Source organism: Pipra filicauda, unplaced genomic scaffold, assembly GCF_003945595.2.
Source record: "Pipra filicauda isolate LSUMZ 115617 unplaced genomic scaffold, ASM394559v2 scaffold261_size1826302_pilon, whole genome shotgun sequence".
NCBI lineage: Eukaryota > Metazoa > Chordata > Aves > Passeriformes > Pipridae > Pipra > Pipra filicauda.
The window spans coordinates 993,701-1,021,427 of record NW_024104378.1 but is presented as its reverse complement, the minus strand read 5'-3'; the positions used below and the strand labels follow the sequence as shown (position 1 = coordinate 1,021,427).

Here is a 27,727-nt window from a genome sequence, read left to right as displayed (position 1 = left end):
TGTCCTTTTGCTGCTAGCTGGATTTTCATCCCATTTGACCTCCAGCAGCCGGCTGAAAGCCCGTCTCCAGCCCGACAGCAGCTGTCTTCGGGTGAAGGACATCGGTGGTGCAGACGGGACAGCGAGGGCTGGAACGTGCGCGGGCGCAGGACACTGCCTGGGACCCGGAGAGCCCTGAGGACGGGCGGCACACAGCCGGCAGCCCCGGGCAGCCGCCCCAAGCCCTCGCACACGCCCAGCAGATGCGGAGCACCTGCGGCTGCCGCGCCCGACGGGCGGGCAGCGCTTGGCCGCGGGCGGGTCAGGGCCGGCGGCTCCCCGGGGCGGCGCGCAGGCTGAGCGGTGCCCCCGGCGGCTCGCCCGCTCCCCGCCTCGAAAAAGCGGCGCGTCCCGTCCTTCCTTCCCCGCCGTGGCCGCCCCCTCTCCGGTCCCGCGGAGCGGCGCGCAGCCCTCGCATCATGGCGGGGCGTGCGGACAGGCTGTGGCTGTCCCCGTGGCTGTGGCTGTGCACGGCGGGGCTGTGCGCGGCGGCGGAGCTGCGACTGACCCTGTTGCACACCAACGACGTGCACGGGCGGGTGGAGGCGCAGGGCGCGGGGGCGCGGCGCTGTGCGGGGGATGCCCCGAGATGCTTCGGCGGCGTGGCGCGGAGAGCGGCGAGGGTGGCGGCGGAGCGGGCCGCGCACCCCAACGTGCTGCTGCTGGACGCCGGGGACCAGTACCAGGGCACGGTGTGGTTCTCCCGCTTCAAGGGCCGGGAGGCGGTCCACTTCATGAACCTCCTGCGCTACGATGCCATGGTAAAGCGGGCCGGGGGACGGTGAGTGGTGCGGTTGGGGGGGGGGGGCTGCTCCCTCCTTCCCCTTGGGTGCTGGGTCTGTTCCTGCCTTTCCTCTCCCGCTGCCGGTTTTTTGCATTGCCGCCTCTTTGAACGCCTAACGCTGCATCAGAAAATTCTGTAGGTCATGCTAAAATCGTGGCCAAAGGCATCGAGGAGGTAAGCGAGAAGAAGGGAAGGGATGTGCTAGGTGACGGGCTCCCGGCCGAATTAAGTCGTGAGCTGGAAGCCTCACAGGCAGCCACAAACCGGGAGGTGATGACAAGGCTACACAGAGTGTTGTCTCTTGGGAGAGGCAGGGGCTCGGGACAGGCAGGGGGCTGGACAGGTTCTGTTGGGGAGGGGTTGACAAAACGCGGGAATGACCCCAGGAAAAGCCAGGCGAGGAGTCTGATCTGCGGCGGAGGAGTTAACCCTGCCTGAGGCTCGCAGCCTGCCCAGCTTCCGTCCGGTGGGGAGGGACAGATGGCACATATTGGCAGCGCTGTTTCAAAGGGTGAGGATTTTTAGTTTTCATCAATCCCTGGTGTCCAGTCCCACCAGAGCTGTGGTCATGACAGGGTGTAAGAGGTTGTGTGCAAGTGGCTCAGAGACTGTAACAGGGCGTCGGCGAGGGAGCTCTCTGTGCCAGTGCTGTATCTTTACTCTGGTCCAAGTGCTGAGAGAAAGGTAGAATTTGAGGCTGAGATTGGAGGGTGTCGCTCCATGCCCTTAAATCTTTTGTCTCAGGGCAGTAGCTTATTTTGCTTGTGTACAACCCTAGAGAGGAGGTGAGAGATTAAACTTATGTTTGAGAGTGACTGCATATTTATTTCATCCCAATTGAGGGTTTGTGGGGAAAATCTTCTGGGCATATCAGATTCTCTGTCTTCACCTTTTTTTGCTTTCTATGGAAAGGACTGCACTTTCCCAGGTAAAAATGACTTCACGTGTTTCTTCTTTCTGCCTCAGAACAGCTACGGAAGGGAAAAGCATGCCCCAGTGCACTTTCCTAGGCCAAACATGCTTCATACCAGACAGACAGGTCTGTGAAGGGTACTGCTCCCTGTTCACATGGCCTAATGAACGGGTTTTTAATTGTAAATCTAACATTAACAGGGTTTTTCCTCCCAATGGTGATGGGAAGGAGTATGTGCATTTAGGACTCATCGTCACCAAGAGCTGGGGAGCACTTTATGGCTCTGCAGTGTAGAAATAGCTCGAGGTGTTTTTTCCTACATTTCTTCCCAAACCTTTCTGCTGTCTGTCATTTCTCAGCCTTGTGTGTGCTGGTTTAACTGGTTCATGGGCAGCCTGTGAGCCTGTACAGTTCGTGATCATGTCAAAAGGAGAAATTCTTTCAGGCAAAATCAGCAGTGCTGAAATAGTGTTCAGTTTTAGAAACACATTATGTAGGATGCATCTGGTTTAGGATAGACCATGAGCTTTTTCATCAGAATAAGCTTTAAAAATAAACCCACACCATACTAGATAGCCAGAGGCTTGTGCTGGATGCTAATGCCTTAGGTGAAGTAGTCAGCCACTTGTTCTCTGTGGAGGTGCTGCTTATTATAACTTGAATAGAAGGGGACAGGATAAATTCTATCATAAGCTGTAGAAACTTTAGCACCTTTCTCTGCTACCAAAGGGCCTGAGGACAGATGCTGAGTGTTGAGCAGTGCTGCAGGATTTGTTTGGATTCTTTTGTCTGCAGACCATGGTGGCTGAGGGGGCACAGGGAGCAAAGTAAGAGCCACGCTGCAGAAGGGTGAGCTAGTGTTTCTTTAAGCAAAATTTGGTAAGTCACATCCCTAACAGAAGGGGTGGGGATTACAAAAGTATTTGGAAGTGAGATACAGGAGTAGGATTACAAACAGGATGAAGGAGGGAGCATGAATCGTAAAAGTTGCTACAGGATGCAGGCAGGAGCCATAGGAGGATTTATGGCAGCCTGGAAGTGTTAGAGATTTGCTCCGAGAAATTTCCTTTTTTAATTTTGCCTTTTTCTCATTTATGCCTGTTATCACCTCCAGCCTGTTTTCTCCTGTTTAGCTAGTTATTGCCTTCCAAAATTTTTCTTGGCACTAGCCTTGTTTTCTGGTGTAATTAAGACTAAAATCCAATTTAAATACCTCAAAGGCAGTAACTAGAGGGATGATGGAAGTCTTCTAGCTTTACTTTTAAGTTACATCCTTCTGTTAATTTGTATCCTGATTTATAAATATTTTGAGGTTTGCTTCTTGTGAAACGGAGGATTATATAATCACATGCTGTGTTCCTGAATATTTCTCTTTAGTTCCCCTTGTGACTTACACTTACATTGGCTAACGAATTCAGATCTGGTGAAGGGATATGGCACAGGTACAGAATCCAAGAAGCTCTGGGTGTAAGGATAGTTAGGTAGAGTATAGGAAACCAAAATGATCCACAACCTCCTCTCCAAAGGATGAGTTGCATCAAAAATAAAACTATATTATTAGCCATCAGTGATTTCTCATGAACAAGAGACTTTATAACCACCTACACCATGGGAAAACTTTGGATCAAAGCTTGTACCCTAATGGACATGAAATAATCCAAATGCAAGATACAAAGCCAAGAGAAACAAAGCTTCATAAGTTGGTTGGGTTGTTTGGGTTTTTTCCTCCAAAAAAACTAGTGGCAGTTATATCTAATTCAATTTCTTAATTAATTTGCAATCTTTTTGATTGGGATTTAATTGTATATTTAGGAGGAGCAGAAGGCATGTGCATCAGCCAAAAGGAAATAGCTTGTTACCATTTTGATATGCTCTACCTGTCCATGGATATCTTTTCAGAACATCCGGAAAGCATTAAAATGAGCGTCATTCTTTTTTATTTTTCCTAATTTGTATTTTTAACAGCAAATTAGATTGCAATTAGAATACGGTTAGAAATGGAATGTAGTTGGAGAGCATTGTGTCTTCCCAAGTCAGGATTTTCTTGAAGATAGTTCTTGGTTCTTTTGGAAAATTGCTGCAGCAGCATGCAAACGATTTGGCTCTTTCCCTGGGGTGTGAGTAGTGTTCTCGCTAGCTGTCAGCAGGAGCAGTTGATTTCCAATGCAAGTTACTGCTGATACTGATTTTTTTCCACAGGGCCATTAACTACCTGCCTGTGAGGATAAAAGGAGTCGTGAGTCTTTGGCAGTGTCTTTCTTTTGGGAGAGACAATCAGTTGATTGAAATACTGAGCTTCCTTGCCTGTAGTTGCCTCAGGGTTCTAGTTGGATTGGAACGTGATCAGGCTTAATATGTCCACTTGGTGAATAACAGTTTGAGCAAGCATGCAGAGGTTGTTTACCTAAGTAGAACAGAACAGTATACAAACCTTAGATGATGAATGCGACCTTCTCAACTTAATCTCAGAGGGAAATTCTGAGCACATTTTTGCCTGGAAGAGTTGGCACATTGGCTTTAACAGCTCTTATATGCTTTGCTCCAGCTGCCACCTGAAAACTTGTATGGTTATTGTGTACCAAGTTACACTGTTATCATGTTTCTGTAGAGATATCTTTTCATCTTTTCCTTCACTAACACCTAAATATGCTACAGAGTCCTTGAGTATATTGTGCTTCTGCAAAATGGAGGTTTTGCTGGCTTATCACCAAACTTGCGGGCACAGGCATGTGGCAACTTAGGCTGAGCATGAAAAAGGGGCAGCTAGGAGAAATTTCTCTCAAGATAAGTCCCTTTTCATCTGCTTAACCAACCTGGAACAACTAAATATTCTCATCTGGCTGGCACTACCTTGCTAAGAAATAAACTGGACAGTCTTGGCACTTCACAGTGCTAAGTATGCACATGCCTGTGTGCACACACACCCACTGTGGATTTCTCCCTAACTGATAAATTTAGAGCTTCCAGTAGGTAATGATGTTGATGATACTGAAGTGGTATTTTCTTGTTCCATGTTAATGAACAGAAGAACCTTTACTAAATGCATAATAAATGTGTTTTAAAAACCATAGTCCAAGCACAAAACTCTTAAAATGCACTTATACTTAAAGATAACAAAATAGTGTAATTGACATTTAACATCTCCTTCTACATTTAAACAATGTATTTTCCATACACAAAATACATGTTTTCCTTTGTGGTTATTGTTAATCCTCTTTCTTGCATCTACAGGATGAAAAACTAGTGGGTTTTAATCTGGTACATGGTTACAAACACTTAGATAGGTTTTAGATTTTGACTCTATTGATGTAAGAGAGTCTTCAAAGCAAAAACCTAAATCTAAATCTATCTATCTATCTATCTATCTATATCTATCTATCTAGCATTTCTGTGTTCATGAGCAACAGGACTATGCTGGTTTAGACAAGTTAGGGTTTTCTTCCCTAGAAATAGACTTTGTTTTCTCAAATATACCTTGTATACAATTTATGAGACTATTTAGACTGAATATTTGAGTTAGGGTCTCATACTTTCTTCTTGCTTTTTTCAGGCTTTGGGTAACCATGAGTTCGATGAAGGTGTGAGTGGATTATTGGATCCTCTTCTTAAAAATGCTAATTTTACAGTCCTGAGTGGAAATATTAAAGGGAAAACTCCATTAGGGAATGAAATGATGAAATATGTTAATCCTTTTAAAATAGTTCATTTTGACTCAGAATCAGTAGGAATTGTTGGCTACACTACACAGGAAACTTCTTTTCTTTCACAACCAGGTATGTTTCCTTTAGTATATGTTTAAATCCTTTGTTACTGTTTTGTTACTTGCCCACTTTTTTGAATCCAAAGATTAATGTTTTCAGTTGAAAAGTGAGAAGTTTGTTGTTTTATCAGTATTTACTTGTATTACTCAACTTTACCTGATTGTTAACCTCAAGAAAGCTTGTTAACATTAAAAGCCATTTTCATATAGACCTGGATTATATCTAAGAGTAAAAGAAGGTCAATGAGATTGCAAGAGAGCTGTGGGGCCTTTGGGGGTTTTATTGGTTTTTTGGTTTTTAAAATTATATTCTATGATATTTTGTTGTTATTTATCCATTTAAACAAAAGTTAAGACATGAATACAGCTTGTCTCTAGCATGAAATGTGACATTTTTCTCTGTGTTGAAATTTTGCTCTTGGATACCTCCATGCCCCTATTAAAAACAAGGAGAACTTCATGTGTGTTTTTGAAGCAAAAGTTGCCCAAGATGTTTTTAGACTCTCAAAATATTTGCAGGCATTGGACTACAGAAGGAACACCCATTCAGCTTTTACCACAATTGCTTCATTCATGAGTAAAATTAGAATTGATGAGGAAAAAGACTTCTCAATTTCTAACTATTTTTTTCCAACATTTCAGGGGTTTTGGTTTGATGAGGGTTTTGTTTGGGTTTGTTTTGGGTTTTTTTTTAGTAAAATAAAACGATCTACTGGAATGAGAAACACATTTAATTCAGCTGTAGGAGATATGAGTCACTGCCTGCTCAAAGCTCAGCCCTCTCTGACAAAAACAGACTTTCTTCCCTGGGTTTTGCAGTATGGATGCCCTAAGCACTGGTTTAAAACATTTTCGCAGCAAAAAGGGACTTAATATTATTATTTCTCTTTCCATGTCTTAATAATACAGAAATAGTGCATGGTTTTCCTGACAAAAGGAATGTTCAATACTTTGAGGAAATATTAAAATATAAAACTGTTCCTTCTATGCTTTTTAGTTCCAATGTTGTATGTTTAAACTGTCGAGAAGTAGATGTCTGCGATCTGAATAGAATTCTTTCTCACTTCTATTTTGCAGCAATATGGTTTTGTGTTCCTACTTTTTTTTCCCTCTGATAAAAAAAGAAAATTGATCTGTATTTTGTGTAGGCAATAGAATTTCACCTGTACTTGAGGGCATGAGGGTAGATATCATCTGACACCACACTGAGTTTGAATAATAGACAGCCAATATAGTCCTTCATCAGGGATTAATAAAATGTATTGCTGCCCTTCTTCCAAGCAACTCTGTTGGTGTGGTGATATCATCAAATTAACTTTCTTGCAAGTAAATATACTACATGAAAATCCAGATGGTGTTGGAGTGATTCTGTGAAGCATTTGAAGATATTTCCAATAACATTTAGACATCATATCCAATGCCTCAGTATGCTGAGACATTGTAATGGAGATCACAGCTAGAAAAAAGGCAGTGTTAAAAGGGAAGGCTTGTTAGCTCCATAGATGGAGCTGAAATATCCCTAAGCTAAGTATATCCCACTGTGTAACTGAGCAACAAGCAGAGCAAATTCTAACAGCAACAGTTATAGTGATCAGAGTTTTTATAATCTTCTGCTTTGCCTTCTCAGTGTGTGGAGGAACATTTTGGAAGATCTGAAAAGGTGAATTCAGGATATGTTAATGTAGCTCAGTGACTATATATCACCCATGACCTAGCAATCCTTCAGACTGATAAAATCAAGTCAGAGATGGGTCAGTGGCTAAATAATTATCAACCTAGTTCCTTAATTCAATTAATAAGAGATGTGAATTTTAAATTCAGCACCTTGCTTATCTCTACGCACTTCTTCCAGATGATTCAGTTTTCTCAGCCTTTGTCTACTTTGGCATGCTGTACACTCTCTAGGGCATTCTCAAGGCAAACAGGAAGCTTGAAAATGCTGAAACATGTGAATTCTTACATTATGACTTTCCATGGATGTATTTTGTGACTGTGATTTCTTCTATTGTTAAATCTTGATAACTTTCACACAACTATGAAATTGGAACTTGTACTTTTCGTAGTCTGATGAAAACAGTTATCAAAAGACTTGAACAGCGTATAAAGTCCTTAAATCTCAGTTTTTCTATTGGGAAGGAACAATTAGTCTCTGCTTAAGGTAGTGTAAATGTTACTTTTGGAAACCATAGGGATGGGAAACACATTTATAGATTACAGCCAACTGGCAGTTTATCTGAAGTTCTCTGTTTTGCTACATATAGCTATCTCAGCTGAATGCCCAGCCAGTTTTTCCATGTCCTGCAAGAGTTGCACATAACTTGGCACATAGACAGAGCTGTCTATGTCTTTGCTCTGCGCTGGTAATCCCAAGACAATCTTTCTAGTATTTGATGATAGCAGCTCACTTCCTTTAGTTCTGCAATGATGTTTGGTCCACCGTCTTCTTGTAAAAGGTTGAAACCAAGAGCTGCTTACTCTGTTACCCTAAGGACAGCAAAATATTTACTAAAACTATCAACTTGGCAGAGTTTTCAAAAACTGAGTTTTAAATTCCATTTATTCCACTTTATTCTGGTTATCTTGCGTAATTTTTTAACAAGCAGCCAATTCTTTTTCTTTGTTCATTTGTAGCACAGTTTGGATGCTTTTTCTGAAACTCTACCTCATCTAAAAAGAGAAGAGGATGTAACATCAATTTAATACCTTGAAAGAGAAGTGGAATATTGACATGAGCAATAACTAACTCTTAAATAAGTTAGTTATTTCAATTCAGATTGTTTCGAAAAATGCACAGATGACTGTTAAACAGTATATTGCTTTCTTAGAGAATTGAGAATTGTGTAATTACTCTTACAGTCTCCTGCTGTATAACTTTCGAACCTGCTCGCCCATTTCATCCAGTTACATTAAGGGCTGAGATGATTAGGATACAAAGCTGTGTGAAATACTATGACTAAGTCACAGAGAGGGGATGCAAGGAGTCCCCGCATCCCCAAGCAGAATTCCCTTTTTGAGGGCAAGGTGGACAGCAGACAATTGGTGGGAGGGTGGTTTGGCAGTGGGACTGGGACGACCCGCTGCAGCTCTGGTCTGCCTGTGTCCTGCCATAACAGTCCTGGGAGAGAGACAGGTTTATTGGCATGGGAGAGGCCTTGTTTTTCCCCCTCATTATGAAAGTAGGTTGGTTTGTTTTGACATGTTTTCTCTACAGCTACTGAAAGGAGGGTGTAGCAAGATGGGGGATAGTCTCTTCTCCTAAATAACAAGTGACAGGAAAAGAGGAAATGGCCTCAAGTTGCAGACAAGAATGTACAAACTGGGGCTGAAGCCAGGGGTTCTCCTTCAGGCAGGAGAGAGAAGACTAGGAGAGAACCAAATGCAGTCTTCCACTGGCATGAGGGGGTTTATAGAGAAGACAGGGACAGACTCTTCACAGAGGGGAATAGAAAGGACAAGAAACAATGGGCTCAAGTAATACCACAGGAAATTATGATGGGACGTAAGGAAAAAATTTGTCATGGTAAGCGCAGTTAAGCCATTAAACAGGTTGCCCAGAGAGATTGTGGAATTTCAGCTTGCTTGGATGAGACCCTGAGCATCCTCATCTGGCTTTGAGTTCATGTTTTGAGTGAGTTTTGGACTACGTGGCCCCAGGAGGTCCTTTCCAACCTCAATTAACTTATGACTCTTTAATTCTAAGAAGAGGTCCACAGGAAGAAAATGTGGGGATGCACCGCACAATTCACTCTGCAATGTGCAGTACAGATATTCCCTCTGGCAGTAAAAGAACTATTCAATGGGTGTGGTGGTGAACCAATTTATGTAACCCTCTTTTATCTCTTCCATTGTAGCAGCTTCCTTCTCATTTCCTGAGACATATTGCAGTGGATTGCAAATTTGCTTCACTTCTCCCTTTGTTATGAAAATCTTTTGACTTTAAAGGCATATTTCAAATGGTTTGATCAAAAAATTCTGCAGGAAGGAGAGGAATTAGGTAGAGGAGAAATTGGTAGAAATGTTACTCAGTTGTCTTCAGCGGAAAGTTTAAGTTTACAGTTGGTCGACTCTGTTCTTAAACTCTATTCTTAAAACTTTGTCAAAGAAATTAGCTTCTTACATAGGAAGTCTTTTTGTGCAAACCAAAACACTGTGCCCAGGATAAAAGCACCTGCTCATCCAGTGCTTGTGTAACTGTTTGTCATGTTAGAATAATTTCAGCATGCACAGAAACCTTGCAGAAAGATTGAGAGTCTCCCAACATTGTGGTTTGGAAAAGGTCTCTCCTTTCCAGACTTTCTGTTCTTTTTGTTCTCGTTTGAGGATGGTGTTTCAGATTATGTGCTGTGCTGTATTGGTATTACTGAGAGTGGTTCACATTAGGCAAGATAATTTGTATAAAAAGGCAATTCAGAGTTTAGTGGAGAACTTTGAAGAAGCTGCTGTTTAAAACCTCAGGGATGGGGGATAAGGGAAAGAACAAAATGAGTGTGGAGTAAAAAGAAAGAGAGATTTAACTTGGGAGAAGATAGAAGATCTCAAAGAAATGCAGTTTGGGAAGAAAAAAGTTTTACAATAGAATACAATGTTTATGTGCAAACACTGACATAGTTTCCTTTTTCTACTCAAATAATAAAAGCCATTCAATTTTTGATCCTATATTTGGTGTCACTGAATTTTTCATGGAGTTACAACTTATTTAGTCTATGCAAGTACATACAGCTTGGGGCAGGAATGTTGTGTTAGTCTAAGCACACAGGTGCTCCTGAAAGACTCAAGAACATCAGATCAGGAGTTTGAACCAACTAAGGACATTTGAAAGCCACTGACATTCAAAGTTCCATTAATTATGCAAACTATTATTTGATATCAACTACTTTTTTTTTTAACTAGTAATTGAGGTACTTTATAATTTATTTTTTTAAGGGGATGATATAATCTTTGAAGATGAAATTGAAGCATTGCAAGTGCAAGTGAATAAACTTACTGCTATGGGAGTGAACAAAATAATTGCACTAGGACATTCTGGTTTTACCGTGGACAAAAATATTGCCCAAAAAGTGAAAGGAGTGGATGTTGTGATTGGAGGACATACAAACACGTTTCTTTACACAGGTATTTTACTTCTTACTAAAATGTTACTTCTAAAGCAAAGCTGAAACTGTTTCTCTTTAAACTCTGAGAACTTTCACCAATATTGTTTACTGCTGGCTGCAGTCAGCCAGATTCATAGCTGGTACATATCCATAATTTCCATGGAAGAAACAAATTCAAAACAGTCTGTGCACACAAAGTACCATAACTCACTGAAAGGTTCCTTAATGCTGTGGATGTTCAAAGTGAACTATACAAAGTGTGACAGAGGAGCAAAGGTAGTAACACTGATAAATTAATGCTAAACATACTGTACCTGTTTCAAGCTCACACCTATAATGGACTAAATAAGATGTCTATTTTTAAACTGGTATGTGACTTAACCTGAAAAATCAATCTTAAAAGATTTCCAAAACGGTACCAACATCAGTTTTGTCTAGAATCTGATTCTATATTCATAAGTCTCCATTACCCTGCCATTAAAACACTTTTCCCAAGTTTCCTCTGTACATTTCAGTCCCTCTTTTAATCTCTGAACTTATTCTTCTTTTCTCTAGAGGTAGATGTTATTCTAGAGATAAACATTGCTGATCTGATTTCTCCTGCAGTAATGCTACTTTAGGTGAAACCTGTAATCAGCAACTTCCCCAGCACTGCTGCCTTCCCTGTGCCAGTGTGTAAGGACACAAGTAAAAGAATGGCTGTTTTGTTGTTCTGTTTGCTTCAGTTTTTTAAGTTCATTAAATTTAGCAGAAACTTCAATAACTGATTGATTCCCATTGAGACAATGGGAACTTTCTGTAATTTTCAGAAAAATTTCCCAGGGAATAGCACCATGTACCCTAAGAACTTAAACACTTAAAACGTTTGCACTGTCCATTATCCTCTCCTCTCCCTATTCATCTCCTCTCTGTTTCTCATGCCTTTTTTGTCTTATCTGGGCTCTCACCTTTTGTTATCCCACTTGTTAAAAAGAAACAATTGCATGCCACAGTTACACATTAAGCATATCAGAATACCTCTTTAATTTGACCTCAGGGAATAACCCTGATGACTAAGCTGAAGGCACAAAGCATTTACACACTTGCCTACAAGTAAGAGGTCACAAACTCTTTGCATGGGGGTGCAGCAGAGAAGTGGCCAAACTGGAACAAACAACAGGACCGACCATCCTAATATCTTGCCTCTAAGAGTGACCAAAGGGGAAGGGTGAGGGGACTGGCCAAGGCTGTGGAGACACTTTACTCAGATCTGCCCCCACTTCCCACCAGCTTGCATTTTAAGGACTCCCTAAGACAGAAGTGGTGTCTTAATATTTACTAGCTCCACTGAAACTTTTCTTTCCTGAACTTGCCCCATCTCCTCCTAACTACATTCAACTTTTGCAGCAGCCTGTGGCAGGGCGTTCCACCACTGACTTGCACATCCTGCAGAGACCATCTGTGTGCAGTCTGCAATTTTACCGAACTATTTTTGAGATGGGAAAACCAAGGATACGTGCCATATTCGAAGTGTGCATTCATTGTGGATTTACACAGTGGAATTTTTGGCCAATGCCTGTTGAGAGTTTATGCCTCATAGTGGTAGGCATAGTGGGTGTGGTCCAAAGAGGTGGCACTTGTCACAATTTTGAAATTTGATCTGAAGTGCTCCAGAGAGTTATCTGAGGTCATATCCTGTCTAGATCTGTAGTTCACATGCACATCTCTTGTCATCCTAGAGAGTACCCTGTTGTCAGATTGGACTAGGTCAAGCTGTAACATCCCCCCCCTTTGAAGCTGTCCAAGATTCACAAGGCCAGAGAGAGCACATAGCATGAGACTCTGGAGCCCTTGGGATAAAGAGCTCAGCTGGGAGTGAGTTCTGGTCCCTTTTCCAAGGGCTCTAGTGTTTTGACAAAACAAGACTGTCTAACTTTTTTTATTAATACTGGCAAGGTAAGAAAAATAAAAAGGAATTAATGTCTAGGGGATACACCAAAAATATATATATATATTTATTTTTTGTCAAAATATGATTTTTGCTAGAAAGTGATCTGAGCATATAATTTTTATTCCAAGTGCTGTGAGGCACATGCTAATCCACTCAGGAGCATCATGAGTGCATTTGTGAACCATTCCCTGCTGAGTCAAAGCCATCAGCCAACGTTCACAGTGGAATAGCTGTGTCTGTGGAGGTGATTTCCCTACAGAGTAAAACACTTAAATTGAAGTGTCTCTATGTGTGTGTATATGAAGCCTATAAGCTCTCATTTAAATCAAGAGGTGTAATCAATAACTGGCAGTAGAATTTAGGAGGGTGTTTCAGCTTAGTCTAAGTGGAGATGTACCAGCTGGTCAGCCGAATGTCAGCTGAATTGTCTGTCGTGGAGGTTTAGAGACATACTGCCCATGCCAATTTATTACCTCCACAGAGATATCTTATGTGAGGGCTTAATGTTGGACTAGTCCAACCTGTCTGTAAGACATTTGCCAATCTCTGGTTTATCCTCAGATTATATGGCAAATGTTGTCTTGACTTGTTCAGGTGTGCCAACACTGGATTTGTAGAACTTGTTCAAACAGTAATGGTAGTTTTGGGTTGGAGCAGTTTAATTTCTGGTTTTGATCAGAATGGATGCTCTGAAAATGCAGTGTGTTGGCTAAAGCAGGGTAAGAAGATAGAAAAGTGTTACAGGTTCTTCTGTTACCCAGCATGAGTTTGTGCATTTGTAATGAAACAGCACCTCACACTTTGACTGACATGGGTGCATGAATTCTAGTGCTGTGTTCTTCAGGGATAAGAGGTACTGAAAGGTCTTTGCATTTCAGAAGAAATATATCTATCTTACAATGGAATAATATCATAGTGGTAATTAATCCTGCAAGGAAGTATCAGTATCAGAAATTATTTCAGAAAGCAAGAAATGAGTAAGGGTCTGGACAAGCACTTTACCACACAAAGCTGATGTAAACTAAAACGATGATCAGAAACAATAACTTTCTCTTTCTAATGCTTTGCTCATTAGATGGCTACAGAATGGCAAGAGATCCAAACCAGTTCCTTTTTCAGTTCCAAAAACCCCAAAGGCACATTTGCATGCATAAAGCCTGTAGAGTTCTCATTAGCTACAGGTTTTCTTAAATTCTTCCCAAAATAAATGAATAATTAAGTGGTTCTACCACTCTGTTGTCCAGGCTGAAAGTAGGAAAACTAGTTCTGTGGTAACTGTGGTTCAACTTGCAGTTTACTACAGCCATTCTCCCTGGAGACAAGGAGGGATTAGAGCAAAATATGAATCATATTGGAGTTCTTGAAGGAACATTTGTCATGCTGCTTATCTTAGGATTTCATATTACGTAAATTACTGTAAATCGAAGGAAACAAGTTGTTCTGTGAGCAGTGGAAGTAAGGAGCCTGCTTTCCTCTGGATCCACATTTTCTACGCCTGCTCCCCCATGCTGCCACCCCACTGGCACTCCAGCTCTCACCAGCAAATGGATGGGAAATGCCACCAGCTTTGGGACAGGAGGAAGCAACAGGCTTTGAGAGGGCTCTGTAGTGGGGCCTGCCATGCAGCACGTGATGCCTCTCAGAGCTGCCCAACCTTGGTTCTTCCCTGATAGTGGGGTAGAAATACTGACAGGAATAACAGCAGGGAGAGATACCACTCAGATTTTACTGTCAAGGAGACAGGGAGAAGGCTGGTACCCTTGAGACAAGAGCTGTGCTGTGTAGTTCTAGCTTTCTTTGCCTCTTCTCCCCACTATATTGTTTTTAAATCCTATGGTAACCTATGCCAATTGAGCTGAGATAATGCCTTGCTTTAATCCACCAGTTTCCAAGTCCTACATCTAATCACCTTTCAGACTTTGCAGGTTGATAAGAGTTTTAAAACCATGACCATGGAACTCTAATGCTAATGAAGTTTGTTTTTGTGGATGGTTTGCAGCCTGTCTGAAATTTTGTAGGCCGTTCCATCTAGTGAAAAAAAAATCGGTTGGCTGTATGCACAAATTCATGCAACTGCTTGTAGGCATTCTCACTGCATATTAACTATAAAAATAGTTCAGACTTTTTCGTATCAAGTCCAATGTATGTTTTACTAAGATTCTCATTTTCTATCTGATGCAGAATAAAGTAGTGTGAAGGCTCAACAAACTTTTCACCCAGAGGCTGGTATGTTTGCATTACTGAGAGTTTTAGATTGCAGTGGTTGGAATGAAAAGTTCCTTTGTTACTGCTGTGACATGATGTCATGAAGGACTGTGCTGTCACACTCAACTTGAAAAACACTGTGGCAGTTATTCCAGTTCACGTCCTGAAAACAAAATTGTCTCTTATGAAATAACTGAACAATCAAATGTGTGCTTGTCATCCAATGCATTCATTGTCATTTCTGCCTAATATCCTATCTGTTTTTTTTAAGGCTGAGAAACATTTGAAATGTCATTCTAATAATTCCTTGAAGTTCCCATAAGCTGAACACTCACTTTACACGATTGTTCCATGCAGGCACCCCACCCTCTACTGAAGTGCCAGCTGGCCCATATCCATTCATGGTTGACTCAGATGATGGGAGGAAGGTGCCAGTAGTACAAGCTTACGCTTATGGGAAATATCTTGGTTATTTAAATGTTACATTTGACAAGAAAGGAAATGTAGTGGAAGCAGTTGGGAACCCCATTTTGCTGGACAGCAGTATCCCTGAAGGTATGTGGACTAGACATTTGAATTCGCCTGCAGCACTCTGCTACAATTCAAGTCTTGTTATGTTAAAGACAATGTCAAAGAAGAATTCAGCTTTCTTCCTGAGCTTGCTGTTCTCTTCTGTGTAGAGTTCAGCCTGTGTTACAGTTGAATATGCACATATTCAGGGTGTGTTTTTATTTATTTAAAATCCCTGAAAGTCCTTTTGTAGGATTTCAGGTGATACACTACCTTACCATTTTGTAGAATACAGTTTTAGCTAGTCCTGTGATTATGATTTAAAAGATTACGAGGACTAATTTACACTGTTTTGCCAGTGGCTGAGTTCTTCAAAACAGAGTTTAGTGCAATATGGGAAAGTGGAAATGTTCCAGAAAAAACTTGGAATACTTTGCCAATGTGCAAATATAATATACAAACCCATGACTTCTTGTTTTCAGTGCTAAGTGTGTTCAGTGTTTCAGCTCTGAAACATTCAAAGAACTGGGTGGAGGAGAGCCCCTTTGTCGCTTTTTGTTTGTAACTCTATCTGAGCTCTGCTACCTGTTTCTTTGTCAGTTCTGTAATTACGTGAGGCGGGTTCTCTAGTCTTTGTTTCTTCTCCAGTGTTTGCTGTATGAAGTTCTGAGCTTTTGTAAGAGTTTCTAGGTTCTACCTGAGTATTTGTAAAATAAATCCTTTAAAAATTATCTGTTCACAGATATTTACTGTGTTATTGTCAGAAAGCTATTAATGTAATGAGATGATGTAAAGAGTCTACATTCTCTCTGATGTCAGTAAAAGTAAAAATTCAGACACATCAGTGCTTTCATTTTATAAATGATGCTCTTGCTGACACATGTAAGCAAATTGATTAAAACTAATAGCCGATATAAAATAGTTGTGATATCTGTCCATATATACAAGTATCTTTGTTTTTTTCCTGAAATAATTAAATTTGCACCTGACAGACAGATGAATTTATATAGAGAATTTATTTCTATAAAGGGTTTATTCCTTGACATTGATGTTGGAACTAGTTTTCCTTTTAGCACAATGTTAAAGGGAGGAAGTTACAAACAGGGAAAAAAATATGATGTCAAATAAAGACCAACCTCACTTCTATATTAAAAATTCTCTCACTTGTCAAGGTAGGTACTAGAAACCCCATCAGTCAGAGGTTAGAACAGGACTGGGCAAAAGTATTTGAAAGTATTACAGAGGAGATAACCCTGCTGTGGCACAGGACTAGCTTGTTCACTTGATTGTCCCATCCTGCCTTCTCCCTTTACAGGCATTGTTTGAAGTGAATATAGATGTCATTTGATTGAGAATCCTTTAGGGAAAGTGTAACATTTTAGAATCATGAACAAGTTTGTTCGGTTTTTTTCCTAAGGTTTGTATTCACTGAAGTGAGATATGTGTGATGCTTATTTTACACTTGTTTTACTTTATAGATGAGCACATTAAAGAAGAAGTGGAAAAATGGAGAGAAAACCTGGGGAATTACTCTAAAGAGATTGGAAAAACTAATGTTTACCTGAATGGTACAAGCCAAGCATGCCGTTTCCAGGAATGTAACATGGGAAATTTGCTTTGTGATGCTGTGGTAAGATGTTTCCACCACAAGTAGCAATTAAGGGGTTAATCCAGAGGTATCAGATGAAATGCTCCCAGCCTCCAAACTATCTCCACATGGGCTCTGTGCTGCTTTTCAATACTGTCACATCTAGCACGACCCTAGAAAGACCTGGCAGAAGCAAGGCTATAATGAATCTTGCTGTATAAAGTAAGGAGCAGTTTATTCTTTGTGTATAGCCTCACAAAGAGAACAGTTTGTTAACAGCTGGCTCTGAGGCTGCAGTTTTAAGAGACATGGTATTCTGATCTAAGACCCCATTCCTTAAAAAAGGAGAGCTCAGCTCCCCTGCCTCACTCCTGCCCCACTCTGGGCCCCTGTTCATGGCATTTACCCTCTGTCCCTTTCATTACTCACTGGGCTCTGCTGCCACTTTAATGCACAAGCACGGATTAAAAATCTGGGTAGTTTTCTGCCAAGTTGCTGATATGAATTGTCCCTCTGAGAAGCCCAAAAGTTGCCTGCTGAAGCAAAGCGGGGGGAAAGGCCACACACACAGCCGGGCACAGAACACCCCAGCCCAGAAGGAGCCACCAGCCCCTGCAGCATTCTGCCAGGTACCGCTGGACTTCAACAGTCCCGGAACACCAGAAAGTCTCTTTACGAGAAGTCACTTCCAGTTTTTAAACTACATGGTTTTGATTGCTTTGCTGCCCCGCATCAGCACCATTTCCTTTGGGTGTTTCAGGGAAAAACATTGACTAATGTGAAATTTTCCAGAAAATGTGCTTTGCCATAAATGTCCTGCAGTATTGCCACAAAGTCAAGGGTCAATTAATAATCATGAGTTTTCATTTAGATATGTCCCCAAAGCTATTTATCCAGCCCTTGTGATTGCTTTTATTGTAATCCTTCAAATATTTCTCAGTTCAACGGCTAATTTCCAAATCAGATTAATATTTGGGAATTCTGCGTGCGGTTCTACTAGAATTGCAGCACCTTACTTTTTCTTTCTGCTAGACTTTAAAATATTTTTATTTGAAAAAATGTGAACAAATGTCTTGGCCTTTTTCCAGCTTAAAGAAATTAACTGTGTAATCTTTCAGAAGTCTGTAGAATTTCTTGCCATACATTTTTTCTTAGGGGACGTCAAATTCTACTTTAGTTAAATCCATGTCTCTAGACAACCACCTGCAGTCATCAGGATACATTAGATGTCTCTTGATAGATACATTGATGTCTCTTCATGTCCTTTGCCTTACCAAGGCAAGTTCTACACTTGCTTTCCTGTCTGCTGACATGTGTTCAGGGGTATGAAGGTAAAAAATAGACCCTCCTGTTCCACGACCTCTAATATTTAGAGTTGTCCTGAGAAATTGAGAGCTTGAGAATTGTAGAAGGCTGATTGAATGTTTGTTCTAGATCAAAACAGAGATCCATTTAATTCAATGATGCGTCTCCAACAGTAGCCCAAAATCTCAGAATAAAAGGTTGGTAGGCCCAGGCATTTTACAAAGGACTTCAAAGGAACTCAAATGTGAAAAGGCTGTGAAATTTGTAACAGCACTGTGAGCTCTTCTTTTTAATTGCCTCTGCTCAGGGCTGGGAAGTTGGAATCCATTCTTTGATTATTAGTTACAAACGTTAGCATGGATCTGGCCTTAATGACTAAGCTGAAGGCACAAAGCATCCACACACCTGCAAACCAGAGATTACAAACACTTTGCATAGGGGTGCAGCAGAGAAGTGACCCACCAACAACAAATGACAGGATCATCCATCCCAATGTTTTGTCTCCAAGAGTGACTGAGTGAGGATGGTGGGAGAAGAGCATAATCCTGGACAAACCTGTGGAGTTGCTGTACTCAGATCTGCCTGTGTCTCCCACCAGCTTGCAGCTCAGGGATTCCCCAAGCCAGAAGTGCTCTCTTGATATTTACTAGCTCAACCGTAACTTCTCCAAATTTGCCCCATCTCCCTTTGCCTTCCTTCAGCCTTCACAACAGCTGGCAGCAGGGTGTTCCACCACTGACCTGCACATCCTGCAGGGACCTTGGTCTTGTTGGTGTGCAGCCTGCTGCTTCCCACTGGCTGGATAACTGCTGGAGGTCAAGTGGTCCTTGCACTGGAACACTTGGTCCCTGTCCACCCTCACATCACTCCTGACTTTATAGGCTTCTCAAATATTTCCTTCTGTTATCTCTTTACCAGGTCAGACTGTCCAAGCCTACATTCATCATTCTATGTTCAGAAGCTTTTCCGTGTCTTTGACCATCCTCATTACTCTCTCCAAATCTTTCTTAGTTTTTTATCGTTTTTGAAACAAGAAAACACACAGATTACTATCCATCCTCCACGTCTTCTTCATTGTATAGGCTTCTGTCACGTGCTTCCTGTATTTCTCTCTCTGTGAGACTGAAGAGCCATGACTATAGTCACCGCTGTACGGAAACCAGTCAATCCCTTCCATTATCCTAATTTATTTTCTCAGCCTTTTCCTGTTTTACTCAGTTATATCTGAGAATTAACACCGTAGGCTTATCATCCTTATGCAGCTGCATGAATACCTGGTCTCCACTTTCTTTACTACTTAGGATGTCACAAGCAAATATTATCCTGTTCTTGTATTTTGCCAGAGCCTTGCCACCATTGGAGATGTTGCTGTGCAGAGACTTTCTGATCTACTATGCCTGTTTGCTGTTCCTCCACTGTTCTACATGCCAAGACTATTCCAAATGTTAAAAGCCAACCATAGAGAAGCCGAAAAACTTAATTCCCTGCTACATATGAGAACTAGATTAATTTATGCTTCTCCTATGTGTTTTTAATGTACACTAATATTTAAGGTCCTCTTCCCTTCTCAGTTCTCCAAATATGCTTAAATCATTTGTCTTTATTACAGTCATTGGAATCAAAAAATCACTTTTCCTTTGTTCAGCTGGCCTGCCCTGGCCATGATATAGACACACAGACTAGGGGAGAGTTTTAAAAAGCAAAATACTTATTTGGGTTTTTTAATAACTGTTTTACAATGGTGCTGAAGTTAATGTCAAAGATATAAAACCTTTCTATCTCTTTTCAGTCTCAGATTTTTTTTGGTGTAAATTTCCAGAGCTTAGAATAACTGAAGATAAAATCAGTTCATACATTTTCCTTTGGTAGCTTTATGAAAATGTTGGGCGTCCAGATAAAAAATCATGGAACCACGTTTCAATGTGCATCCTGAATGGAGGTGGGATACGGTCACCCATTGATGAACAGAGCACTAATGGTACGTAAAATTACAAGATGAATGGCAACTTTATCAGCAGAAGGAATCAAGTGATGCCTGCCTGGACACAGTTTTAGTTATGGCCTTGTTCCAATGGGATTAGCACAGCGTTTGGAAGTGTTTTCAAACTTTCTCAAATGGTTATACATCATTAGAGCACAACTGCACTCAGGCTGACATTGATAGAAGTATCTAGCATTGTTTGTACACAATGCTTTTTATAATTTCCCTTTCTCTTTGCTGCCTTGGAATAAAGACCTCCTACTGTACAGGGTCATCCAGTATGGTTGCTGGGAGCCTTCTGTAGTCTGCTGTAGAGTAAGTAAATTCCGAGTTTTTCTGAATGCTAAGGTTTTAACACTCTTTATTTTCCTGATACCACATAAATGAAACCTGAAAACAAAAGCTTTTTCAGTTTACCTAAATCTTTCTGTAGGACTACTTCAGTAAATCTCAATCAATTGGAAAAATTGGCCTGACCTAGTAGGAAAAGCTGTGTTTCTTCATCTTAGGTTGGTAGTTTGTCATCTCTTTTAGTAGTATTGTTTGAATAGCAAAACATGCACTTAAATCAAACTCTGATTTATTGGTCTTGATACTTACTGGATGATAAAAGATGCAGGTTCTTTGATTGGGATATGATATATATGATTCTCACCTCTGCCTGCCCTCATTTTCTTAAATTGCATTTGTCATGTTCCTTGTCAAAAACTTACTGTTAAACAATTCTAAAATAATTCTGTAAACACATAAACAAACAAGCAAGAAGTAAACAAAGTCTCCTTCCCCCAGGTAGCATTACTGTGGAAGATTTGCTGTCTGTTTTGCCATTTGGAGGTCGTTTTGATATGGTAAGGGTAAAAGGCTCCACTCTGAAAGAAGCTTTTGAGCACAGTGTGCATAGATATGGAAGAGGGAGTGGAGAGCTGCTGCAGGTTGGAGGTATGTTTTCTTCTTTTCTCTTCTGGTTTTCCAAACCAGCTATCCCTCCTGTTAGCCTTGTTTATTACAGCTGGGAGCCTCTTTTTAAGAATGGAAGTCAAGCTGGCCATATATCTTAGCTCTGTGTCTTGTACATGCTGGCCAGCTAACACTGTTTATCCTGTGTATGTTTAACTGAGACACTGCAGCACACACTACAGGCCACCTCTGTTCCCTTCAGCAGAGACAGTGTTCCCAAGCTGGTTCCCGAACCCCTAATGACATCAGTTTAACACTGCAGTTAACTAGAGGAAGATATAATTTAGTGTAGCTTTAACACAGAAATAGCTACAACAAACTCCAGTTTTCAGTTCTTCACTGGCAGCCTACCTGAAACCCCAGACTGGATGGCTATGCCGGTTATTGCCAAATGTCAGTTTACCAAAATAATTTTGTGCAATTCTCTAATGATTGCTGACAGTTTCAGAGTTTGTCCAAGTGGCTATGGAATTGCTCCAGTGAATTACTAAATATTTTATGAATGACCAGTTAATATTAAAAACCTACTTATTTCTTGAATTGCAGCTCTCTGTATGTTTACCCAGATGTGTACCAGGCTACAGTCATATTTATTCCTGGTCTCTCTGTGATGCAATGTAGATTTTATTGTTTATATAACAGAAAAGCTAAACTTCAAGGGTAGGGGCCAATACATTCCCCCCAACCCCCAACCATGCCTCTCCCCCCACACAGGCCACTGATGGGGGCACTACCCCCACCATGTGATCTAGAACCCTCATGTGCCACAGACACAACCCATGTCTGGCACTCTCACCAGTAAGTTACCACATTTTTAGATACCACTAAGGTAAAGCAAGTTTTGCTTGCTGCCTCCTCACAGAAAGAGAGGACAATCAGTAGCTCTGGAAAGGGTTCAGGACAGAAGATCCAGAGCAGGAAGAGAGCCAGGGTTGGAAGAGCCTCTGTGCTTTGGATGAGCTTTAGTGGCTTCCTGATCTACAGATTCTTGGCAATGCTGATCTGGGGGCCTGGCTCTCCCCAAGCTTTGATCAAGGAAGGCTCACAACTAGAAATGTTGCTCCTCATACAGCGAGCAGAAACCGCAAAGTAAAGCCCTGGCCTGGCTTTCTATTTTCAGTACAGTACCCATTACCCATAACAGCCACCGAGTTAGGCTGGCTGGCTGGCTTTAAAAAAAGTAATTTCAGCCAACCAGCCAGGGGAATGAGAAAGCATGTGACTACAGAAATAAGGGAAGGTATTTTTATCTTGCAGTATCTTAATCCCATGACTAGTAATTTCCTTCTGTGGAGTAGTGATGAGAACAGACAAGTAACTGAGGTGAGACAGTGCTTCAGCAATTCTTATTCTCTTGAATTTTCTTGTATAAAAGTTGAGTAGTGTGCAAAGAAATAGGGCATTAACTGTAATTCAGAGCAATACAACCTCTCAGTCACAGAAACTAATGCAAAGAATCAGCTAAAGATGAGGGAGGGTGCTGCTTCTAGCCCTATATGTTCAATAGGCACTGCAAAAAGTGACATCCCAACGTGTATTTTTGTAGGCATCCATGTGGTCTATGATCTTTCCAGAGCCCCAGGAAGCAGAGTTGTTAGCTTAGAAGTGCTTTGCACAGCCTGCCGAGTCCCATCCTACATCCCACTCCACATGGATGAAATATACAATGTGACTCTTCCATCCTATATGTTATTTGGAGGAGACGGCTATCATATGCTGAAAGACAAAAATATGGGATACAGCAAAGGTAAGTGGGATGCAGTAATGGTCAGTATGGGCACTAATAGAGTAGCAGACAAACAATCCCCAAAAGTTAAAAGATCTTTCTATAGTATTGGTCTCAGACTTCTTGCCTTTACTGGATTAAATTTGCTTCTAATCTGACAGCTCTGGTTTTGGTTGTAGCCAGCAACTTTTTTAACTTTTTCAGTTAAATCACAAGTTTCAAAGTGAAACTAAGCCTTACCAATACAGCAGTGCTCAAAGAGCACTTCTAAGATCATGATAAACCACAAAAGAAGCAAAAAATGCACCATGGAGAATACATCTTATTGCGTACTGCTTTGTACTGCCTGTGCACTTGTACTCATTACTGAACAATGAATCAAAGAGAAAGGTTCTTTAGACCTTCAATTTCCACTGTATACAAGTATTCAAAAGACAGAATCATCACCTCTACTGCTGAAGGACACGCAGCTCAGGCGAGCAACACAGGGTGAGGGGAAAGATGACAACCTACTCTGCAGGAATTAGCCTGCCCATCCAGAATCACTGGGATTCTCGGGAGTCCTGCAGGCAGCAGTTTGCAAGGTGCTACAGACACCATGCCAGAGAGGCAAAAAGGAAGCGTTTTATAATGCTGTGTTAAGGTCCCCTAAAGTTGCATGTGAAGTGTTAGAAATTCAGCATTTGTACAACCGACATGTCCATCTTCAATAAAGACTAAACTAAAATGTTGAGATTACAAGAATGTAATGCTGTGTTAAAAAAACAAAACCAATGTTCTAAGATCACACCTACATTTTGCCAAACTTTAATTTTGTATGTCCTGCTTCTGGATGATAAAAACACACTTTTACTCCAAAAAATCTTCCTTTTGGACCTTTGTTGTAGACTAGTTTTTTATTTCTGCAGGTATTTCAATTTAAAATTGATTCTCACAGGTAGGACTGGTATTTTAAATCAAGTTCAGCCTACAGCTTGTAAATTTGGAGAGGCTGTAGTTTTCAGTAAATATCCATGGATGCAGAAATAAATACCCAGAGAGATAAATCATTAGGAGTAATGAAAGGGAACAACTTGTAAGGTTCTTGTAAACTCTTTCAGTATAGCAAGAGGGTAAAACTGTAACTATTGTTAAGACTGAGGACTCCACTTTAGGATTGTAAGAGCTTGGATCAGATGGGGCTTGCGACATTGCTGGCAGCAGCTACTGAAGAGGGTCTTCCACTGCAGAAACTCCACGTTATACTTTGTGTGCACACAGCAGCGCACAGACTAGAAATTCCTCCAAAAAAAGTAAAGTTAAATTTGAGAAGGTATAAGTGATAGCTTTGCCAAGTCTACAGCCCTCTACCCAAACAGGTAGGGCACTATCTCCATCTACCTAAAACTGACTGGAAATTAGCATTGTAACAGATACAAAACAAGACAGACAATGCAATGAGAAGTTTTTTGTTTGTTTGTATTTTGTAAAATACAAGTTGCTACCAAAAATTCTGGCTACAACCACCACAGATGATTTTCTGTGCATAAGAAACAACTCCCCACACCCCTACGCTGTCTCAATGTGTACTGATTAAGCATTGCAAGCCATAGAAAACAGTTTAAAACTTGAGCTAAAACTGCAATTTTAGACAGGTTCTTAAAGAACTCTTAAGAGCTTGGCTGCTGCAGAAAACACTTTTTTATATGTTTGTTTGTTTAGGTGAACCTGATATTGAGGTTGTTTCCCGCTACCTACAGAGAATGGAGAGAGTTTACCCAGCAGTTGAAGGTCGAATAAAGTTTTCTTCTGGAAGTCTTCACAAAGCAAGTCTTACCCTGATCTCTGCATTGTTCACTGCAACATTCTTGCACACTTGATTATTGCGCTCTCTGTTTTTGTTTGGAGGAAGAAAGGAGGAGAAATGATGCTGATGAATCAAAAAGAGAACTGTTCTCTTTCCTCTTTTCTTACACCTTACAATGAATGAGCAGTGAGGTTGCTGCATGTTAGCAGTAAGCAGCCCAATCCATTGTCTTTTATCTGGTAGTGCATCAAAGCACTCCGTGCAGAGCGAGGGGGGAGAATTCATGACTTTTCTTGGTTTGAATCAACAGGTACCTGCAATTCGGTTTGAGGTTTTAAGAAGCAAAGTGCCAGTGAATACCTACTGCTCAATCATAAAGCAATGACAAATTGTAATGGGGTATTTTTAAATTGTCAAATTCTTTTAGATGCCTTAGATAGTGAGTTAAGAACCTGATTCCAGTAATGCAAACAAACTTCTAGAAATGGATTTATTATAGGTGTATATTCCTTTCATTGATCTCCACTCAGGGTTAAGGTATTCAAACCTAATATTTCTACTTTGCTTCCAGTCATATTTATCATACCTACACCAATATCTGAAAGAGCTGGATTAAAGTCAGTGCCATTAAAATCATGAGGCCCATTTAACATGCAATTTTAAAAAAGTTTGTTTTACTTTTGAAGATGCACCATCTCACTTATGTTTTCCATTAATAAAGGATGCAATGAAAGCTTGATTTTGATAAATTTTAACAAATTGAGTATTCTTCATTCTTTATATGACCAGTTTGGGGACTGTGTCTAGAGCAAGAACACAATCTATGACTGTGTTTCATATAAATATGCTAGATTTTTTACCTTTTCCAAAAGAACAAAGCACAGGACTCCTGCCTCTTACTCTGTATCAGCAACATTCTCAGAGAATGTCAGATAGAGGCACTGACTCCTGCAGCACTGTGGCATCCTTTGGAAAAAGCTAGGTAATGGGACTTTCTACAGCATAACCTGTCTTTATGATAACTGTGGTTATACCTCAAAAGCCCATCTTTTCTATGGGAAGGCTGTGTTTAAAAAAATACAGTTGTAAATACAGGCTAATGAGTATGAAATCAAAAATCAGACTAAATGCTAAGTGTACACTTCTGATGCTTTATCAAGAAGTGATTGATTATAAATGAATGCAAACAACCATTATTTTTCTAAGTTCATTCACACTGGGATTTCTGCCATCAATGTGTTTTCATGTTGTTCAATGCTATTTTAAACTGATTATCAGTGTTTTAAATAAACCCGCTTTGTTTTTCTGGAAAGCTCACTACACTCTTTTTCAACCCTGAAGCTACTTGGCTCTTAAATTCACTGCATCTGCAGATTTCAAGGAGAAGGTGCACTAAGATAAACACTCAGTATATTTAAATTTCAAGATCTCATTCATTTCCACATACATTGAGAGGTTGTGCATGAAAAGCTCTGGACTACACAGCTGCAACACGACAACAAACGATGACTGACCTTTACACACTACTTCTTATGCCCTGGCATTGATGGTTTGCCGATATCAGCCCTTAAGAGTAGTTAATTTACAGAATGGTCTTACCCAAATCAACATAAAACCAGTAACAGAGAGGGCACTTATGGACCAAACTCTACCTGCGCACCAATTTTTAGAGTTGTAACAACTCCTTTGGCATAGCCAGAGAGAAGAGAAATAACAATTTTACCTTCCTTTGACAAAGAGAAGGAAAAGGTTTGCAGTAGTAATACAGACAGATAGCACAAACTGTGTTGACAAAGAACACCAACGCTGCATTAGATTGGTTGGTTTGTAGTGAAGGAGAAAATGGGTATTGTCTGAAAGTAAAAACTGAGGAATGCCTATTAAAGTATCGCTGTATTGTTCTGTGAGTAAAACTTGTTAAAAATCCACACACGAAAGTCCATTTCAAAGTCTCTTTTATAAAGGCTGGGCCAACAAATTAAGATTTACAGGAAAAATCTTCCACCCAATTTTATAGGAATAAATTTTTAAAAAAAGCTGTGAACACACTTGCATCCTGGGATGCCAGATGTCAGGTAATCCCAGGTAAGAAACTGCAGAAAAATAAAGGCTAAGGTAAAAGTCAAAACCACTTTTCACACCCATTATTACTTCAAGAATGCTTTAGATTTAAAGGTCATGTATTAAATAGACTAAATTACATGTTATTTTCCATGCTCACAGAGAGCATAAAGGTCAAAGATAGTTCTGAGATTATTTGTATGCAACAGATTCAATTCCATAATTTCGGTTTTCTAAAAAATAGTAAGATTTGTTAAAAGACAGTTAAAAATAACATAACGAGAGCATTCTACAGCTTCTTCCAAACATTTTTTCTACATATCCTTTAAGGAAGACATCTAGTAATTGCTCTTTTGGTAAAGCGTAAGTTGGCTGATCTCTGAGCCGCTTTATTTAATGTCATTCTGTAATTTCACACATGGAGAGATTTGGGGGAAATTAATTTGACTTTTACTGGTAACAGCTAAAACAAATTTTAAACAAAAAGTACAAATATTTTATTTACTTGCAACTGATATTAAATTTTTATGTCTTTATTGAATAAAGATATTTTTTAGAACTTAAATTTTATGTTATTTACAAGAAAATATACAAGGCAAGGTTAAAATGTCACATGTCCATTACAAAAGTGCACAGCAGATGCTACTGGGTGTCCAGCAAGGTCCCTTCACTCACATCCAACTTGACACAGAGCTCGTTTCCTTTGGACCCTGTTAAACAATAAGGACGAAAAAATTTACTTTCTAGGTTTGAAAACGCATATTTACACAGAAAAGACTGAATTGAGCTGCAATCATTAATGGTATTTGAAAACATCCACTTGAAACCAGAGTTAAGAGAAAGGACGGCTACTGGGTTTTAATACTATTTGTCAAAATAGGTATTTTCTTTTCCCTCTGGAAGTTCCACCTCTCCCACTCCTAACTGCTAAATACAGTTTTCTTAACAGAGTAGTTTTCTGCTCTGGAAATGGTAGTGGAGCGATGTTTTTTCAAGTGGATTTCTTTCCTTCCTCTGCTAGGAATGCTTCTCCCCTCTCAGCTGTCCTTTTCCTTGCATCCTGTCTGACGGGCTTCCAAGGGACTGCCT

General features: G+C 40.5%; 2 protein-coding genes across 6 annotated transcripts in view; one reads left to right on the top strand and one right to left on the bottom strand.

Annotated features, from left to right (window-relative positions):
• Nucleotides 1-26,505, top strand: NT5E (5'-nucleotidase ecto). 2 transcript variants are annotated; one of them, XM_027710173.2, is made up of 9 exons: nt 1-800; nt 5,287-5,509; nt 10,420-10,608; nt 15,082-15,279; nt 16,713-16,864; nt 19,997-20,105; nt 20,898-21,047; nt 22,612-22,812; nt 24,493-26,505. In XM_027710173.2, exons 1-9 carry the CDS (start codon nt 243-245, stop codon nt 24,648-24,650), a joined length of 1,938 nt encoding a protein of 645 aa, XP_027565974.2. In that variant the 5' UTR covers nt 1-242; the 3' UTR covers nt 24,651-26,505. The 2 variants fall into 2 exon arrangements, with proteins under 2 accessions (XP_027565974.2, XP_027565975.1); XM_027710174.2 differs by having other exon boundaries at nt 545-820.
• Nucleotides 25,054-27,727, bottom strand: part of SNX14 (sorting nexin 14) — a 51,749-nt gene continuing 49,075 nt past the window's right edge. Inside the window, exon 29 of one of the 4 annotated variants that reach the window (XM_027710168.2) lies at nt 25,054-27,348. In XM_027710168.2, the coding sequence (XP_027565969.1) occupies nt 27,310-27,348 (39 nt within the window). In that variant the 3' untranslated portion in view covers nt 25,054-27,309. The remainder of the gene's footprint in view (nt 27,349-27,727) is intronic. The other 3 variants (XM_027710171.2, XM_027710170.2, XM_027710169.2) reach the window with 3 other exon arrangements.